The 19,356-nt window shown below is 37.2% G+C and overlaps 2 protein-coding genes across 3 annotated transcripts in view; one reads left to right on the top strand and one right to left on the bottom strand.

The window, feature by feature from the left end:
- Window positions 1–14,581, top strand: LOC109843839 (prolycopene isomerase, chloroplastic). 2 transcript variants are annotated; one of them, XM_020412798.1, is made up of 14 exons: window positions 1–571; window positions 2,493–2,699; window positions 2,787–2,886; window positions 3,914–3,996; window positions 4,134–4,190; window positions 4,268–4,420; window positions 4,539–4,617; window positions 12,139–12,287; window positions 12,392–12,526; window positions 12,676–12,789; window positions 13,174–13,284; window positions 13,375–13,483; window positions 14,088–14,188; window positions 14,273–14,581. In XM_020412798.1, the coding sequence occupies exons 1-13, from the start codon at window positions 170–172 to the stop codon at window positions 14,159–14,161; spliced, it is 1,773 nt and encodes a 590-aa protein (XP_020268387.1). In that variant the 5' UTR covers window positions 1–169; the 3' UTR covers window positions 14,162–14,188; window positions 14,273–14,581. The 2 variants fall into 2 exon arrangements, with proteins under 2 accessions (XP_020268387.1, XP_020268388.1); XM_020412799.1 differs by having other exon boundaries at window positions 14,261–14,581.
- LOC109843838 (ABC transporter G family member 22) overlaps window positions 15,120–19,356 on the bottom strand; it is a 5,177-nt gene continuing 940 nt past the window's right edge. Inside the window, 10 exon segments of the mRNA XM_020412797.1 lie at window positions 15,120–15,938; window positions 16,240–16,347; window positions 16,449–16,733; window positions 16,810–17,097; window positions 17,239–17,547; window positions 17,652–17,835; window positions 17,916–18,071; window positions 18,317–18,552; window positions 18,779–18,849; window positions 19,173–19,356. The exon segment at window positions 19,173–19,356 is cut by the window's right edge and continues 30 nt beyond it. Coding sequence (XP_020268386.1) covers window positions 15,720–15,938; window positions 16,240–16,347; window positions 16,449–16,733; window positions 16,810–17,097; window positions 17,239–17,547; window positions 17,652–17,835; window positions 17,916–18,071; window positions 18,317–18,552; window positions 18,779–18,849; window positions 19,173–19,356 — 2,040 coding nt within the window. The 3' untranslated portion in view covers window positions 15,120–15,719.

Below are 19,356 nucleotides of genomic sequence, written 5' to 3'. Positions count from 1 at the left end.
AACCTGCCCACTGAGTCCTGTCCTGCTTCATTAACTTTTGTCTCTCTCTCTCTCCGAATCCTTGCCCGCTATCTCCCCCAAAATGCCCCCCTCTTCATCCCTTCCTTAAATAAACCCTAAAAATCCCCGCAAAAATCAACGAAAATAACCTCTTCTTTAATCCCCGATTATGCTCAAATTAGGGTTTTCTCTCCCCCTCTCCTTCGTCTCCTCCAAAACCCTAGATCCCCAGCCCCCAATCCCGGTTCTCCTCCCTTCAAAATCCAAATGTTCCACAAGAAAGAGGGGAGGCGTGCGATTAGGGTTTGGGAGTCCTAGGGCGGTGCTGAGCTCGGAGAGAGCAGTGGAGGGGGATCAGGGTGAGGGGAAAGGGGGAGGGGAGGAGTACGACGCAATTGTGATTGGATCGGGGATGGGCGGATTGGTGGCGGCGACTCAGCTTGCAGTGAAGGGAGCTAGGGTTTTAGTCCTTGAGAAGTACTTGATTCCTGGCGGGAGCTCGGGGTTTTATGAGAGAGATGGGTATACTTTTGATGTTGGATCTTCGGTGATGTTCGGGTTCAGTGATAAGGTCTGCCCTTTTCTTGTGATTTCTTGTGTTTCGTTTCTACGTGTTGAATTTAGGAAGTAGGCCATGATTCTGTAGCTAGTTGATGGTTGATTGTGGAAGATTTTAGCTTAATATAGGTAATTTTCTTGAATTGTGGAGGTCGGCAAGCACACATTGTCATCTGACTCGGTCGAATAAGAATAGAAACTAACAGTGAAACCATGAATCCTTTTTTTCTTTTTCTTGCAACCATTTTCATCTCATTTTGATCTCTTGAATACACCAAACAACCTCCAATCAGTAGGGTTGAGAAGATATCACAATCAGATGTTGCCAAAAGGTATGTCCACAAATATAAATGCTATCTAATAGAAACAGATAAAATTAATTCTAGAAATTAAGTTTATTAAAATTAAATTTATTAGTTGTTATCCAACATATAGACAAGAGTAGTTTATGCTCGTGGGACTAAACAGTAATGGACCAAAACAATAGTGCATCATACATTAGAATTCAGAAGCACAAAGTCCTAGGCGTTCTTTCTAGTTATACTAAATAACTTGGAAGGTCTATTCTTGAGATTCAGATCCGATCTTTTTTGTTTCACCCTATAATCCTTGACCTCTTCGTAATGACTGGAGGATAATCACACTGTATGAGGTATGATGGACGAGAAATCCCTACTTGTCTTTCCCCTGCTTACCCTAACGAAGATAGAGGGAGCTTAGAATAACGGTGAGTTCTAAGGGATTAGGATACTAATGGGAAAAGCTGTTGAGAAGAAGTTTGTCTTAATGATAACAATATTTCCAATCCACTTGACCCATGAGAAGCTTTAAAATAAAAGCGTTATCAAAGGAACAAGCCTCATTGCGCCTCACGTGCCCTACAATGTGGGGTAGTGGCGAAGTGCCCTACATCTAATGCGATAGTGCCTTTTGCACCTCTCAAGTGCCCTACATGAAGGCGTTTCGTGCGGGACGCATGCGAGGCGTAACGTCATGTACTTTTCTAACATTTCAATCTCATCTTTATACTTGATAATCCATATCCCAAAAGGAAAAATAAACCCATTAGGTCATTTTACTACCCTGTTTGAGGACCCTAGCTTGTTCTCATTTACTATTTGATTTTGCTTTGATACTAGTCTTGATTTGACTTTTGATTTGGAAAATTTAAACTTCTTTGTTGGGTGTGTTAGCATTATGAGTTAAGACCTTATTTTGTTGTTTGGTGGTAAATATTATTTGTGTTGACATATTGTGTATGCGAAAATTCATAAACATGTTCTTTCATGCTTGATTATTATCTTGAAAAATTATGTGTTTGATGTGTGCCTTGCTTCATTCAGGCGCGCGCATCCCATTGTGCTCTGCACAAGTGCGCATGAAGGGACTTTACCCTTCGCATCGCACATTGATGACGCTGAAAATAAATCTGCATAGAGAAGTACATACCTGTAGCAGTATCCTTAATTCGAAGAGGTGTACTTGTTTTACATGTTTAGAAAATCCTATGTTTCTCAAAGAAAAAAAAAAGAAAAAAAGGAATATATCCAAATTAAGTTTGTTGTCTCAACAAGCAGGATCAAATTAGGAATGTATTATATATTCAAGGATAATTTGCTTGAAGTTGCGGAAAGAAGATTGATGCTTGACTATATTGGTAAGCAAGAGTGTAGGATAACCCAAATGCAAGTTGAAAATGCATGCAGTGATAAATTATAGTGCTCTTATATGCATGATGTGAAGCACACTGCATTGTTCCTCGTGTTCCAAGAGTTTATATTTCCTTCCAAAGATTTTAAGCATTCCCCCCCTATTCCATGAATTAATCATTTTGACACTCTCCGTTTATTTTTGGTTTATTTTATTTATTCTTAATAAGAAGATTTTCCTACGCAGTCAATAATTATTTTAATATTATGGTTCTACAATGGCAGGGTAACTTAAACTTAATTACCCAAGCATTAGCAGCAGTTGGGTGTAGGATGGAGGTGGTACCTGATCCTACAACTGTCCACTTCCACCTTCCAGGAGGTCTCTCTGTTCGTGTTCATAGGGACTACAATGAGTTCATTACAGAACTTATTGACAAGTTCCCTCATGAGAAAGATGGGATCAACAAATTTTACAGTGAGTGTTGGAAGGTATCTTATTAGCTTTGTTAATTAATAGTTTCACATCCTAAATTTTTTATTACAATTATATGAAAATGTATAAACTTCCATCACCAGATCTTCAACGCTTTGAATTCATTGGAGCTGAAGTCACTGGAGGAGCCAATATACCTATTTGGGCAGTTCTTTAAGAAGCCATTGGAATGCCTGACTCTTGGTAATCATGGAAGTGGCATTACTATATGAATAAATTCCTGTACTCATCTTTTTTCATGCATTCTGATATTCATCTAAGTCTGTTTTCAACCAGAAATAGGGTCTATTATATATAGTTGTATCGCAATATTGTAACTTGATGTCAACCCTTCATAATGGTTCAAGATTCTTGGTCAAGGAGACAAAGGACAAGTCAAAAAGTTATCTTGTAGTTTATTTTTTTAGAACCAAGGAGCTGCACCAAATTTCTCCTGGGCTATAAAATATATAGAAGAAGGGGAGGGTTCAAAAATTCTGAACATTTCTTTATGCTTTTACATCCAATTCTGAAGTATCAATAAGAAGAACAATCAAATTGAATGCATTTCTGAAATTAGCATAAGGAATAGAGGTGCTAAATGATATCAACTATCAAGTTTTCCTTTATTAATATATGTAAACTAGTTCAGTAGGATAGTATTATTTCTAAAACTATGTGACAGAAGTTCAAGAGCCAATGTTCCAAGTGCCTGCTTAAGGGGAAGCAGAATACAAACGAGCAGAATACGAGTTATGCATTCAATTGGCCGATTTTTAAGTAAGTGCATGATTTGTTTATGCAGGCACTCTTTTTACTTGATTGTGGTTGAACCCATTTACCCAAACCCATTGTCTTTTCCCAAATTCCACAACACACACTCTCTTTCTGCACTCATCATGAGGATGATGAAGAAGATTAGATGATTTGGTTTTAGTTTGAATGTTTAATTTAATGACTTTTATTTGAGTTTCTAGTTAATTTTGACGTTTGGATTAAAATTTTAAGTAGTTAACTAGTTATTGAATGTTCAATTGCATTCTTGTTGGTATTTTCTTAGTACATTTTCTACTTTAGTGAATTTTATATACTAACATATGATAAATAATAAATATTTTTTATAACATTCAAAAAATATAATTATCAAATGCAAGTTTGTTAACCTACAAAATATTTCCAAGAGCTGTCTAAAATATAACTTTCTATTTGTGACAATATTTCCATTTTGCAGCTTATTATCTGCCACAGAATGCTGGGGATATTGCTCGAAAGTTTATAAAAGACCCTCAGTTGTTGTCTTTCATAGATGCTGAGGTAATAATTTGTCAGTTAGTATTTAATTCACATCTAAGGTTTGATGTAACAGTTCTTGGATCTGCAAATAGATGTGTTTTTTAGCTCTTTGCCTGTTGACTAATGAACAATGGATCTAATGATTTCTCTTTCTGCAGTGTTTCATTGTGAGTACAGTTAACGCTCTACAAACACCAATGATCAACGCAAGCATGGTAACCTATTACTTCGCAAGTTGATGAACTCACTATTAATTGTTCATCTTCACTGACCAGCTATATTCGCATGATAGGTTTTATGTGATAGACATTTTGGAGGGATCAATTATCCAGTTGGTGGTGTTGGTGAAATTGCGAAGTCTTTAGCCAAAGGCCTTGTAGATAAGGGCAGTAAAATACTATACAAAGCAAACGTGAAAAATATCATACTTGAGAGTGGAAAAGCTGTGAGTAATGCCTTGTATGGCTGGAAGATCAAACGGTTGCTCCCAGTGGTAGATATCGATTTGCAACTGGGAGTATGACTTTCATCTAATTAATTTCACAAATTTCTGGTATTTGCAGGTTGGAGTTAAGCTTGCAGATGGGAGGGAGTTTTACTCCAAAACAGTTATATCAAATGCAACTAGATGGGATACCTTTGGTATGCTCTCAACCAAATAATTGTGAAGCACATTTACATCTTGATGGAGCTTTGCTTACGTTGAACCTTAGTTTGTCACACTAGGTTCCACTTATACCTTGAAGAGCCAATATTTTTGTAGAAAGTGTTCTCTCTCACTATCTAACTGAATCCCATATACCATGACCACATATGTACAAATACCCATATCACATGTTTTTCTCTTGTAATATTTCGGAAACCTTCAAAAAGGCCTACATATGATAGCCCTGTCTCAATCAAATTGCAATTAACAAAATGCTATGCATAAGCTTTTGAGATTGGGAGGCTATTATGGGAGAGGAAGTTCACTTGGACACCGATAGGATTTCCACCATGGACCAAGTGTTAAATGGAATTCCATTACTTCAGTGGTGACATCAATGGAAAATCATTTCATTTCCATCTGTCCTGAAACATTCCGTAGATCAAGTTTCTTCAGCCATCCACACTAACAAATCCCTTGCCCCAAATTTCTTTTATTTATTGTTCACTGTCCCTATTTTCCAATAACTTTGGAGAGCTGCATTATCATCAATAGACCTTTTTGTACCTCTTGTTCTCTTCTTCCTCAAAAGCAAGTTTGTTAACCTCCAAAATATGTACATTTTTGGGTCATAGGTTTGGAGCATAGCATAAGGTAAATACAGATTTCTGCAGTTGGAAAAGGAGTAACCCATCCAGAAACTTGGTGATCGGGGTTTTAAGGCTTCAATCTTACTGCAGGTGGTGTCCAGAAGGTGCTTCTTTTTTTAGGTCCAGGAGGTTATAGCAGTGTGCTCCATGGCGGATCAAGATATAGCACAATTTTCATTAGTTTTTTTTCCCAAGCACAGTACTGGCTTCAGAAAAAAATGGTGCAGGATGTGTCCTTAAGGTTCTTTCTATAGGAGTAGGGGTTGATAGCAGTTTGATATATATGTTGGACCTGATGTGTAGTAAAACTTTATAATTTCTTGGTCTGTTGTCTGAGGTGCAGGAGTTGGTAAAAACATGGAGTGACGATGACCAGTGACTTTAGTGTTGGGAAACTACGCAAATTCTCTTATAATCAGATTTACGAGAAAGCGAAATAAATGTGCAAATAAGAGGACACGCAAGATTTACGTGGTTCGGCACAAAATTGCCTACGTCCACGGGCTGCTACAGATCTTTCACTAATGGGAGAAAATTTTCAAACACTCACAAATACTCACAACCCAATCCTAACTCTGAAAATTACTCACAATTTTCTCTCACAATGCCTTTTCTTTAAGCCATTCTTTTCTCTCTTACTCTTCTATAAGAGGAGTTGTTTTAGTGATGAGTTTTTCCTTAAGAGTTTGGGACCTATATATAGTGTTTGGGAAAATACTATGTACTAATATTTTATCCACGATGGGACCCGCAGTGGGGCCCGCCCACCTTCTTTGTCAACATAGTAGCCTCCTATTTCTTTGGCTGTTTTTTGCTCCACCGAAAGTTTCCTCTTTTAATTTTTTCAATTTTAGCTGCACATTTCGGTGCGTTTTTCTTTGACCAACAATCTCCCATTTGAAGACTAATTTTAATCTGTCTTCACATCTCGATCTATGCAGCAGCTATTCGCCTGTCTTGATACTATTACAGGCTAACTGAAGCTGAACACAGCTTCAGTTTGTTAGCAGTCACCGTCTTTGTTAGCATGTCTGCTGGATTTTGAGCTTCACTAATCTTTTCAAGCTTCAAAATTCCATCTTCTAGAAGTGACCGGATAAAATGATATCGTATTTGTATGTGCTTCGTTCTAGAATAAAAAGACGGATTCTTTGTTAGATGAATAACACTTTAACCGTCGCAATATAAGACATTGTCTTCTTGTTTTTTACCTAACTCATCGAAGAAACTTTGAAGCCAAACCATTTCCTTGCTGGCTTCTGTAACAATGACATATTATGCTTCAGTTGTGGAGAGAGCAATTATCTTTTACAGTTGAGAAACCCAACTCACTGCAGTACCTCCTAGAGTATAGACATACCCTGTAGTGCTCTTTTTGATATCAACATTTCCTACTAAATCAGCATCTATATAACTTGTTAGTATTGTATCTTCACCTTTGAAACAAAGTGCTTTACCTGTGGTGCCACGTAAATATCTGAGGATCCATTTGACTGCTTCCCAGTGTACCTTGCCCGGATCATTCATGTACCTGCTAACAGCTCCCACTGCTTGAGTAATATCTGATCTTGTACAAATCATGACATACATCAGACTTACAATTGCTGAGGCATACATGACCTTCGTCATGTGTGCATGCTCTTTCTCTGTCTTCGGTGACTGCTCTTTAGAAAGTCTTTAAAAAGTCTGAAATAAACACCTAAAGGTGTACCCACTGGTTTAGCATCTTGCATATTGAACCTGGAGAGTACTTTGTTGATGTACTCAGCCTGTGATAACATCAAAGTCCCAGACTTTGTGTCTCTCTTGATCCTCATTCTAACATTCTTCTTTGTGACGCTAAGATCGTTCATTACGAACTGCTTTGATAATTTTTGCTTCAAATTTATAATCTCTTGCAGATTTGAATCTGTAACGAGCATGTCATCAACGTATAATAATAAAATAATAAAGCTATTGCCAAACCTCTTGAGATAGTAACAATGATCTGCTTAGCATCTAGTGAAACTGTTGCTGCCCATAAAGTTATCAAACTTCTTGTATCACTGTCTAGAAACTTGTTTTAATCCATACAAGCTCTTCTTCAAACGACATATTAGATTTTCTTTGCCTGCTTTTATGAAGCCTTCTGATTGCTTCACATAGATCTCTTTTTCCAAATCATCATGAAGGAAAGCTGTTTTTACACCTAATTGCTCAAGATGTAAATTCTCAGCAATTATAATTTTTAACACCAGTCTGATTGTAGTCAGTTTCACGATCGGAGAGAAAATTTTATTGTAATCAATACCTTTTTTTTGCTAAAAACCTTTGACAACCAATCTTGCCTTGCAGCGCTTGTTTCCATCATGCTCTTCTTTGATCCTGTAAATCCACTTGTTATGAAGAGCTTTCTTACCTTGTGGTAATTCAGCTAAGTCTCACGTCTGATTTGACATAAGCGAGTCCATCTCATCTTGCATAGCAGACTCCCACTTAACTGAGTCCTCCACCTGCATTGCTTTATCATAACACTCTGATTCACCATTGTCAGTCAACAAGTAGTGCAAAGAGGACGAATAACGCTGAGTTAGCTTAGGAATTCTAGAGGAACGTCTCACTTCTGGCGTGTTTGGTTCTTCTTAAACTGTTTTAGGACTAGTCTGAATATCATTTTCAGAAATCTCCTTAAATTTAGCAATTTCCTTTGTTTTAGCTTTTGTACTGGAGCTATTTGATTCTGCAGTTGATCTGTTTTTGTACATCACATTCTCATTGAATATGACATATCTGCTTCTGATGATCTTCTGATTTTCATAGTTCAAAAATCGATAACCAAACTCATCGCTACCATAACCAACAAAAAGACATTTGTTAGATTTGGCATCAAGTTTAGTTTTTTTTTAGCAGAATCTATGTGTATATAAGAGATACAATCAAAAATTCTTAAATACAAAAGGTTTACCTCTTTTCTGCTTTGAGCTGCTTCTGGTATTCCATCATCCAAGGGAACTGAGGGCTCGCGGTTGATTAGGTAGGCTGCGGTATTGATAGCTTCAGCCTATAGGAACTTGGGCAAGCCGACATGTATTCTCATGCTTCTAGCACGTTCATTCAAAGTTTTGTTCATGCGCTCTGCTACACCATTCTACTGCGGTGTCATGGGAACTGTTTTCTCCATCTTGATCCCTTTGTTTGCGCAAAATTTTTTGAATTTACTGTCTTTGTATTCTTCTCTCCATTGTCTGACCTCAACCGCTTTATCTTCAAACCAATTTTATTTTCCACCATAGCCTTCTATTTTTTAAAGGTATCAAAGATTTCTGTTTTCTTCTTCAGAAAATAGACCCACACCTTCCTTGTAGAATCATCAATGAAGGTGACATAGTACAGTGAGCCTGTAAGAGATGAAACTGGAGATAACCCCCATACGTCGCTATGAATTAATTCTAATTTTTCTACCTTGGGTATTTTGTCAATCTTTACAAAACTGACTTTCTTCTGTTTGCCAAAGATGCAATTATCGCATATGTCAACATCTATATTCTTTAGATCCGACAGCATCCCTTTTGACAGAAGTGTTTTCATCCCTTTCTCGCTCATATGGCCAAGTCTTTGGTGTCATAGTTTTGATTTTTCATCTGCATCTGTTGCTACAATAATATTCTCTAAGTTTGAGGTTACATAGAGAGTATCATTTTTCTTACCTCGAGCAATGACGAGTGCTCCTCTGGTAATCTTTCATTCATGACCTGAGAAGGTTGTATAGTAACCCTCTCTATCAAGCTGTCCCCCAGAGATCAAATTCCTTTTAAGGCCAGGAATATGTCTCACGCCTTACAGCTTCCATGTGGTCTGATTTGGTAATTTTAATCGGATGTCTCCATTGCCAACGATCTTCAAGATTTTATCATCTGCTAGATGTACCTTCCTGAAATCACCACTGACGTAGTTCTCCATGATTTCTCAACATGGGGTGGCATAGAAGGATGCCCTGAATCAAGAATTCATGATTCAATCGGACTGTTGACGTTTAGAATCATAACATCACCTCCTTTCTCGGTCACGTTGGCAGACTCCTGTGCGTCTGTGTTTTTTTCTGTGCCCAACACTCCCTCTTAAAATGACCCTTCTTGCCACAATTGTAGCACTTAAAATCTTTCTTTCCCGATCTAGATTTTGATCTGCCGTGACTTGAACTTCTTTCTGAAGTTCTTCCCTAGACTCTGTGTGTAAAGCTGAGGAAGTTGAAGCTTCATCCGATTCTCTCCGTCGAATTTCTTCATTGAGAACCAGATCACGAACATCATCAAATTTCAACTTATTGCTTCCTGACGAGCTACTTACAGCCGTGACAGTAGCATTCTAGCTTTCTGAAAGAGAAGACAAAAGTATCAATGCTCGTACTTCTTCATCAAATTCAATCCTAACTGAACTCAACTAGGTTGTGACTGTGTTGAGTTCATTAAGATGTTAAGCTATCGATGCGCCTTCCATCATTTGCAAATTCAGCAGTCGTCTCATCAAGTAAACTTTGTTTGAGACAGAGGGCTTCTCATACATGTTGCAAAGAGCCTCCATAAGACCCGTCGTGATCTTTTCCTTTGCTATGTTGAAAGCAATGTTACGGGATAACGTCAATCAGATAACTCCAATGGCTTGTCTGTCGAGAAGAGCCCACTCTTCATCCTTCATGTCATCTGGTTTATTTTCTGACAGAGGTTGATACAGGTTCTTCTGGTACACATAATCTTCGATTTGCATCTTCCAAAAATCGAAGTCTGCACCATCAAACTTCTTAATTTTTACATTCCCTTCGTCTGCAGCCATCGCTCCCACTCGAATCTGACTTCCTCCGAATCGTTTCTGATAATTTTTATGAACCACCGTGTATTAAGATAGCTCTACTGACAAGTCGGTACCGTCGGTAAAATTTTACTATTCACGAAATTTACTATTCACGTGAATAGTAATCTCACAAAAAATTGACAGATTTCACAATTAGAGCTCTGATACCAGTTATTGAGAAACTACGCAAATTCCCTTATAACTAGATTTACGAGAAAGAAAAATAAATTCGCAAATAAGAGGACACGCAAGATTTATGTGGTTCGGCGCAAAACTAGCTACATCCACAGGCTGCTGCAGTCTGCAGATCTTTCACTAATGGGAGAAAATTTACAAACACTCACACAAATACTCACAACCCAATCCCAACTCTGAAAATTGCTCACAATTTTCTCTCACAAGACCTTTTCTTTAAGCCTTTCTTTTCTCTCTCTTACTCTTCTATAAGATGAGTTGTTTCTGGGATGAGTTTTTTTTTAAGAGTTTGGGGCCTATTTATAGTGTTTAGAAAAATACTATGCATTAATATTTTATCAGTGGTGGGGTTTGCCCACCTTCTTTGTCAACAAAGCAGCCTCCCATTTCTTTGGCTGTTTTTTGCACCACCGAAAGTTCCTCCCCCCTTTTCATTTTGTCAATTTTAACTACACATTTCGGTGCGTTTTTCTTTGACCAACATTTAGTACAGGAGGGGACTGGTGTAGCCTTTGATTAGACAATGGTTTTGGGGCATTGGAAACAGGTATTCCAGCAGTCCACACTCTCACTAGGTAGTTAGTTTATATGCAACTGGAGAAATGAGCCACAATGTGCAGTGCCAGAAAAGATATCATGATTTTGCAGTCTTCCATTGGGATGGTCAAAGAAATACGGAAAACGGATAAGGACGGACAAATTTTCGAGGTTGATTAGATTATGTGTAGTTAATGGGGATATAGTAAAGGCAAACTGTCCAATATACATATGGAACAAATTTAAAATGAAGTGCCTGCATTTTGTTTGAATGAAATTCAATTTTGTTGGAAATAATGATTGCTGCGGGATTCATTCTACAACATGATCAAATTGGATTTTTGTGGTTGGGGATGCGGAGTTGTGGGGTCTAACTGGTTGCATAAAGAGGTATTAGTTCCAATAATCATTTTATGCAATGACAGTTATGATTGATATTGTGAAGATAATAAATGCTGAATGTCTATTGAATGAGAATTGATTTGCCTGAAATATTGATTGTTCAACTTATTTAGGAGTATGGGCTTATTATTGGAAGAAACAATATAAAAAGCAAGGGTTCACATGTAGATGTCCATGGATTATGCAGGAATAAATATCATCATCATAAATGATACATACTGAGAACTTAAAAGCAGTTTCATAAGGTAAGAGATCTTCAAATCAAATATTTTAATGCAAAATGCGTTTTCACGCAAAGGATTTTCGCCATGAAAAAAATGATATGGACTAGAATTTGAACGAGTAGTTGAACAAGATGTATGTAGGTGAACACAGAAAGAATCACCAGTCAATTGCAGGACTGTTATTGCATATCTAATATTGAAATATCACCTAAAAAGCATGAGTTGTTTTGAGAATAATTTGACATCTGAATATTTATTATTTCAAGCATCTCTAACCACATTTATTCATTTTTATATGGTACAAAATAGAATTTTCCCCTGTACTATAAAGGTTCTGCATCAAATTCCAAAATTCTATAAGATTCCCTGCGAATTCCATATTTAATATGAGATTATGAAGATATCCCTTCTGTTCAATCTAGAGCATTGTCGGTTTAATGCGGATATTTTTGGGTTGGCTGGTGGATGGGTTGGGCCTGAATCTGGGAGTCTAGGAGATTGGGGTTATTCGCTGCAAAACTTTTAATTGCGCTGATGATTTTTAGCTTTCATCGTTTTAACAGATTAACGATAGCAACCTATTTCTATGCAGAATTGATTTTTAGTGGTGATGCTTATATTTGATGCATAATTCCTTTAGCTTCCAACAATCTTCAACAAGTTTCATTTCTCAATACCGCAGGAAAGCTTGTGAAAGTTGAAGAACTTCCAGAGGAGGAGAAAAATTTTCAAAGGATTTATATCAAGGCTCCATCATTCCTTTCCATACACATGGGAGTCAAAGCATCAGTTTTGCCTCCTGATACAGATTGTCATCATTTCATTCTCGAGGTATTATGATTTTGACAATGACAAGGTGTAATACTGAAGAGTTCACAGCTACATAAAAAGATTGGCGTTACACACATTTGTGTAGCTAATGCAAGTATATGCAGGATGACTGGAGTAGGTTGGAGATGCCTTATGGAAGCATTTTTTTAAGTATTCCAACTGTACTTGATTCATCATTAGCTCCAGATGGACATCATATTCTTCATATATTTACAACATCAAGCATAGAAGACTGGAAGGTAATGGTTTTTAATAGCAAATTCAAAGTCTTTTTACATTCTATATTCTGATAGGCTGTTTTCTCAAGGAATATTTGTTACCTGCATATGTGATGACAATGCTAGTTTATAATTGAATGCTGCTAAAGCTCTTTCTTTCATTGTGCTAGGGACTCTCTCAAAAGGACTATGAAGAAAAAAAGGAGCTCGTGGCTGATGAAATTATAAGGAGGCTTGAAAATAAACTATTTGCTGGACTTAAGGGTTCCGTAGTGTTTAAAGAGGTAATATGCTGTAAAAGTGTGATTATGGTAGTGATAATAAACAATTCTAATTTCAATTTTCAAATCTTGTCAGTAAGTTGACATGACATGGGATAGATGATATGCTATGTTAGGATGGCGGGTTATGGTTTCCTGATGTTCGACAGTAAACATGCAGAGTATTTTTTGTAGGTCTCCCTTGGCATACTTCCACTTTTTATTATATGAACTCGTGTCCGTCCATTTATCATGCAACTTCAAATGATATTTTTTAAATTTCTTATTAGTGCTTTCAATTAATGTAAAAATGAAATGTTTTTAATTACAGTATCCAAGAAGATTATGATGAGTGTAAAGAGCTTGAGGTCACTGTTTCTTATGGCATTGAATGATTAAATATGACAGGTGGGTACACCGAAAACTCACAGGAGATTTCTTGCGAGAAATGATGGTACCTATGGTCCAATGCCAAGGAAGATACCAAAAGGTTTACTTGGCATGCCCTTCAATACGACAGTAAGTTCAACCTTGGTTGAAAGAGTGCTTTTATATGGGTAAATTTAAGTTTTTAACTGAATTTAATAAATTCTGGTATTGGATTTGCAGGCTATAGATGGTCTCTACTGTGTTGGGGATAGCTGTTTTCCTGGTCAAGGAGTTATAGCTGTTGCCTTTTCTGGAATCATGTGCGCACATAGAGTTGCAGCAGACCTAGGTAAGCAAATTATGGATAAGTTGATGAAAGGCCAAATGGTTAAAAACATAGGCTATCATGATGTAGCTAATAAAAACTTGGTCCATCATAAAAAGGCTCATAGAGTTGCAGAAGACCTAGGTGGGAAATTTCTGGATAAATTTATTAAAGGCCAAATGGTGTGAAACATAAGCTATTACCATGTAAGAAATAAAAAGTGGTTCTCCCATTGTAAAACATATCAAAGGTTCCTAGTTTATTTCATAAAAGAAGACTACCAGGTTTATTCCAAATATTTGGTCCTTGTGCATTTCGTTTCTTAGTCCTAGTTGGCCACCGCATAATAGTCATTATCATGTGAAGGATCAGTCAAGAGGTAATTTTCTTCACACTTGGTGGCCAGCAGTACACTTCCTTCGTTAAGTCTAAGTTGCAATACCTAAAGTAAAATAAAAATAAATAAAAAATGAACATAATCTCATCTATTCTTGTTTCTTCGTCACTGTTTTATTTTGTTAAATTTTGCTAAATTCTCAAAACAGAAAGAACTTTGAGCCCGCCATTTTCCTTATAAAACATTATCAATTCTATTGACTAATTATATCCACTTTCCCTCTCATCTCAGGATTTGAAAAGAAATCCCCAGTATTGGATGCTGCACTTCTTCGGTTGCTTGGGTGGTTTAGGACAATGGCATGAGAACTTTTAGTGTTCCAGGGGTGACTGGTATCTTCTCCAACTATCATCCAGTTTAATGGCTTCAGAACATGCTCTTGCTAACAATGTAAATTAATGAAGCTAACTCCACAGGCTAAAGCTGCACATTCAGTTTGATGCTTTCGGATATGGGCTGATCATTGAAGATGGTAACTTTGGATAACTGAGGCCGTTGATATGCATGATAATACCTGAAGCAGGAGGTACTTTTGTGGTTTTGGGATATAAGTTATAACTACCGGAATTTAGATATCATCCTGTGTAACTAGAACCTCAGCAGTTTAATTTATAAATTACTGCTCATTGTGTATAACTAGAAATTCAGCAATTTAATTTATAAAACACTGTTGTATTGGATTTTAGTAGAAAATCAATTTTATACAAAGAAAATTTACACATTTAGATTTCGGGCAAGCAATTGTTAAATTTTCTGTTAAAATGTATATGTATTCTTGATCACCCCTTAAATGATGTTGTAAACACAATTCCGCTTTTTGTGGTAAAGTAGCTATTATTAGATGACTATTAAATTGTCAATGTTGTTCTTTTCTATAGAACTTTCATATTAATCCTTTTCTTTTCACTATATCCAGTATTGTAATTTTTTTAGGAAAGTAGGTATCTCGTTATTACAGGGATTGCATTTTTTATAATAGCCAAAGTCTCGTATTCAGATCCTTTTCACTTCGCTCACCTACTTGCAAAATATAATCTACTGTCATAAGTTTTTCCTCATTCAACCGGGATGAAAGTTTATCATGACGAGGGGTGCATACGGTTTGGATATGGCTTGGATATAATACCATATCCATATCCTCTTGCCAGTTACGGATACAGATGTGCCTCGACAAATTCTTATCTTTATCCACTAAAATTGGATATGCATACAGATATACATGCAAATATATAAGCGGATATACACGTGGATACAAAACGGATATAAGAAAACTAGATAATATTGAAAAAGAAAATACAGTTCAATAGTTCATATGATACAAGGGATTAACATGTTCTTTACATCCAAAAAAAAGCAAAGATTAAATCTCTTGATCATCCTCAAATCAGTTAATCTAAGAATTAAAACTGTTACAACTTATGGTCAACATATATTTGGATATGTCCGATACGGATCTGGATTTTTCACTATATATTCATATCCATAACCATATCCTATCGAATACAGATTTTAGTAACAATATCCACATCCTAACAGATATGGATATAGATATTTCCTTGGATATGGATATTTTTGTGCACCTCATGAGAGATGAAATCTGCAACACCAGTAATGAGCTAAACTGAAAGGTTTATACCAAGAAAATGTATTTGAAAACTCGAAATCTCATGTACATGGTATTGGACATGTGGTGCTAACATACAAGCTCTCAGTCTTGGATGGAATAACTTTGGATTTATCTCCCTCTGTGAGATCCATCTCCTGTAGCCCAGTTAGTTCTCTTCTTTTATGACTGCTTTTGAGTGGAGATAGTAGTAAAATCTTCTCCAGGTGCCTCTTAATATGCATTTGTCAAACTTTTGTCTAAGCAGTTTGAAGCGTCGTCCTTCTCAAGAAAATGTATGCCAAGAGACGGTAGCCAAAAACCATGGCAATCATGGCAACAACTTCCTTAACACCACAATCAAGATTACTGACTTGTAGGAGGGGCGGTACATGATTGTACTGAACCTTAAGCAGGAGTCTGTAAGTGTGGTAGTTGAAAGATAAATAACGAACCCATGATATGAAGACAGGAACTCTCTGCAGAATTATAATTTAAGGTGTTAGTTTCCGTAACCTAGCAAGATTATGTATGTAAGACGTAACTTAAGGTACTATTACAAGATATATAAAGGGTCTACAACTATGACAAAGAGTCCACCATTGTTTGCCTAAATGGGGTGTTGAAATTTACTACCAAACCAGAGTATCAATAGGTAAAGATAATATCAAGAATAGCTGAGCATGTATTCTACTTCGAAGAATAGAGTAAAATTTTCAGGTATCACAAAAACATGACTGATCTTAATTCAATTTATGTAGGATAGAATTAAATTCTTACCTTCACAAAAAACCCACCAGCCAACATAAAGGTCATGACTGTCACTGATGCTAGAGTGGTTGCTTTCTTGACATCCATCAGAGTAGCTCCAATGGCCAATCCAAGCCCCTGCCAGTATTTAACCATTGTTACTTTCATGAGGCATCATAAATTTCTTTCTACGACACACATACATACACACACACATATTTGAATATCATAGTACACACCTGAGCAGCAACAATACTAAGGAACACAGTTAACATGCTCAGAAAGAAGGGTTCAGCACTCTCTCTCAGGCCTGCCATGAAGTATACAATCAGTATAAAGATTACTGGCAGGAAGAGGTCGAGTGGCAAATCGCTCATTGTCCTGGCCATGAAATATGCACTTAATCTGTACATATCAACTGCCCGTTCTTTATTCAACATTGCTCTCTCTTGAGGGAATGTGAATATTGCCGTGAACACAGGAAAGAAACCCCAGAACACGGCTATAAAGAATAGCAAACCTGCCTGAAATATGTATATAATTAGAGCAGCCTAGATTAAGTTAGGAAGGTTCATGTTCTACAGGTAAGTTATTCCTTACCTGGTCTTGCAAACCTTTAGGAGTGGTACTATCTGAGTGCCACCATAGTAAACCAAGGATGATTGCAGTTGCAATGACTTGGGTTATTCTCATCCAACTCAGGTAATCGTGACGCCTTTCTTTGAGCCCCCTGCAAAATAGTATTGTGTACTGCTCCCACCAGCTTGCTCCCCAGTCTCTCTTTGTCAATGATACCTTTGCCTTCACGTCTTCACTTATGGGAATAGGTCTTAGAAGCCTTTTCTTCTCTTTGTCTGCAACTCGAGTCTCGTAGGCTTCCACCAGATACTGGTCAATTCATTCATATACCAATCAGATTGCTAAACATCTGATAGGTTATCAAGTTGATAGAACATCTCAATGGTTGAATTTTCATAAGATATATATTTGAAAACTCATTCCTTCACCCAAGAAAAAGAATATCTTTACCTCATGTACATCTTTTGCAGATGGCTTCTTGTTTCTCGTCTCACTACTCAAATTCTCTGTGTGCACTCTGTCGTGTAATTCTGTGGGTATTGAAACATCATTTACATTTCCATTCGCAAGGTCTAGTAGGAATTCGGCCGGGTTCATTGCAATCAGAGGACAACATCCAATGGATGAAAAATAAACCATGGCTTCTGATGCCTTCCCAAAAAATAGCAAACTTCCTTTCCCTAACAGGATCAGTTTATCAAATTTGTGAAAGAGTCTGCTGGATGGTTGATGAATTGTACTTATTACTGTCTTCCCAGCCTGCGACGAGACAAACAATATTCTCATATCCCCAATTTTTCTATGACAAATTTGATAGAAAATACTAACTAAAACTTGGTGTAAAAGTTGTAGCAATGCATTACCTCTGCTATGTCATGCAACACCTGGACTATTTTCAGTGCTGTTGTTGAATCCAAACCCGATGTTGGTTCATCAAGAAACAACAAAGAAGGGTTTATTATAATCTCATTCCCTATACAAACCCTCTTTCTCTCGCCTCCTGAAACCCCTCGAACATATGATCCTCCGATCATAGTATCCTGACACCTGTTGATCGATATCTGCATATATCAGATCCATTGACGTGACCAATTTACTTAACAAGGGTTGGAGACTGAGTAACCTACCTCTCAAGCCCAAGCTCATAGATAACATCCAAAGCCCTCTGTTCCTTTTGTTGCCTTGTCATCGTCTTTGGGAGACGAAGGCGTGCTGCATATGTTAGTGTCTCTCTCACTGTAAGGTGTGCAAACAGAACGTCATCCTGTGTCACGAACCCTATCCTGAGGAAGGATTACTTTCACAATTTTAGCTTGAATTGCATCATAGAATGATAAAAAATATATTGTCAAATATTCGATATGATTCGACAAAATCTATTTTTGTTCATGTAACAAATTCTAGCCAATTGAAATGCTTCCCTCCAGCATGAGGATCCAAAATGTCACAAGTTGATGGATCAAACAGAGATTCAGCAACTAAAATAGGTTACAAACTCTTTATATTTACGAAAAGATTGCACATTTACCTTCGTTTTAGAGATTTTGTGTAAGGTTCATCGTTGTAGGTGATGGATCCATTGATATGGCCACCATGAACTCTTCCTCCTAAAAGACTAAGGAGACTAGTCTTACCGCTACCCGATGGTCCCATAAGAGCCAGAACCTCACCAGGACTAGCCGAACCTGTAATTCCGTGAAGTATATCTTTCTCAGTCGTTGAAGTTACGCCTTTGAGGATAACCTTGTATTTAAGCTCTGTAAACTGCAAAATCGAAAAAAAAGAGAGGAAAAAGGGTGCTATAGAGATACCTTTCAGTATATAAATTTAAAGTACAGGTTATCTAAGCCTGTGGATGTTCACAAGCTCAGAAAACTTCCTTAGACCCAGCCTTCTCAGTGAGGGAGTTCTTTTTCTCAGAGAATTTGGGTCATTCTGCAAATCCAAGGACCTTTATACTGATAACTGTATATAGCTGAAGACTGATTACCTTCAGATAAATTGGCAAGGTTGGTTCTGTGATTATCCTCTTTTGCTCATGACCTGCCTCAGGATCTGCTGCTGCAATGCAAGGTATGCTGGTTTATTACATACTGATATTTGAATAGAATTTGTCAGCCACAATGTTTTCGTGTTTACTGATAACGTCCCAACTTAAATTTAAGTTTATACAAAATTTGGTCATTTTGTTTCAGTTTATGCAAAGGTAATTTGGATTAAACAGCTATGGTTTCAGGATATTATAGTTACGATCTGTATCTACGTCTATATCCACATGTATATAATCATTACATTAAATTTGTAATTATACCAATTTGACTAGAAGTTAAAAAAAAAAAAAATCAAATTGTCAGTTTTGAAAGCTCAAGTGTATTCCTTGTTACCATTCTCTTCATCACTGAATCCCTTTAGAGCAGCAATGATATCCTCAGGCGGAGCAGTGAACCCAGTAAAAGAGAAAGAAAATCCCAGACTAGCGCTTGAAGCCCTGCTGAGTGCAGCACCGCTGCTGACATCCTCAAGCTCCACCTTCAGCTGCGCGCTCCTCGCCTTCCTGTTACGGTGACC

Source organism: Asparagus officinalis, chromosome 5, assembly GCF_001876935.1.
Source record: "Asparagus officinalis chromosome 5, Aspof.V1, whole genome shotgun sequence".
Taxonomy (NCBI): Eukaryota; Viridiplantae; Streptophyta; class Magnoliopsida; order Asparagales; family Asparagaceae; genus Asparagus; species Asparagus officinalis.
The sequence above is the reverse complement of the archived record's forward strand: the minus strand, read 5'-3'. Positions and strand labels throughout refer to the sequence as shown.

Excerpts from the sequence above, each read along its gene's own strand:
- LOC109843839 (XM_020412798.1), top strand. The coding sequence starts at position 170 with ATGCTCAAATTAGGGTTTTCTCTCCCCCTCTCCTTCGTCTCCTCCAAA. Across the intron at positions 12,527-12,675 it reads CAAGCATAGAAGACTGGAAG|GGACTCTCTCAAAAGGACTA; the intron begins GTAATGGTTTTT and ends TCATTGTGCTAG. Across the intron at positions 13,484-14,087 it reads TAGAGTTGCAGCAGACCTAG|GATTTGAAAAGAAATCCCCA; the intron begins GTAAGCAAATTA and ends CTCTCATCTCAG.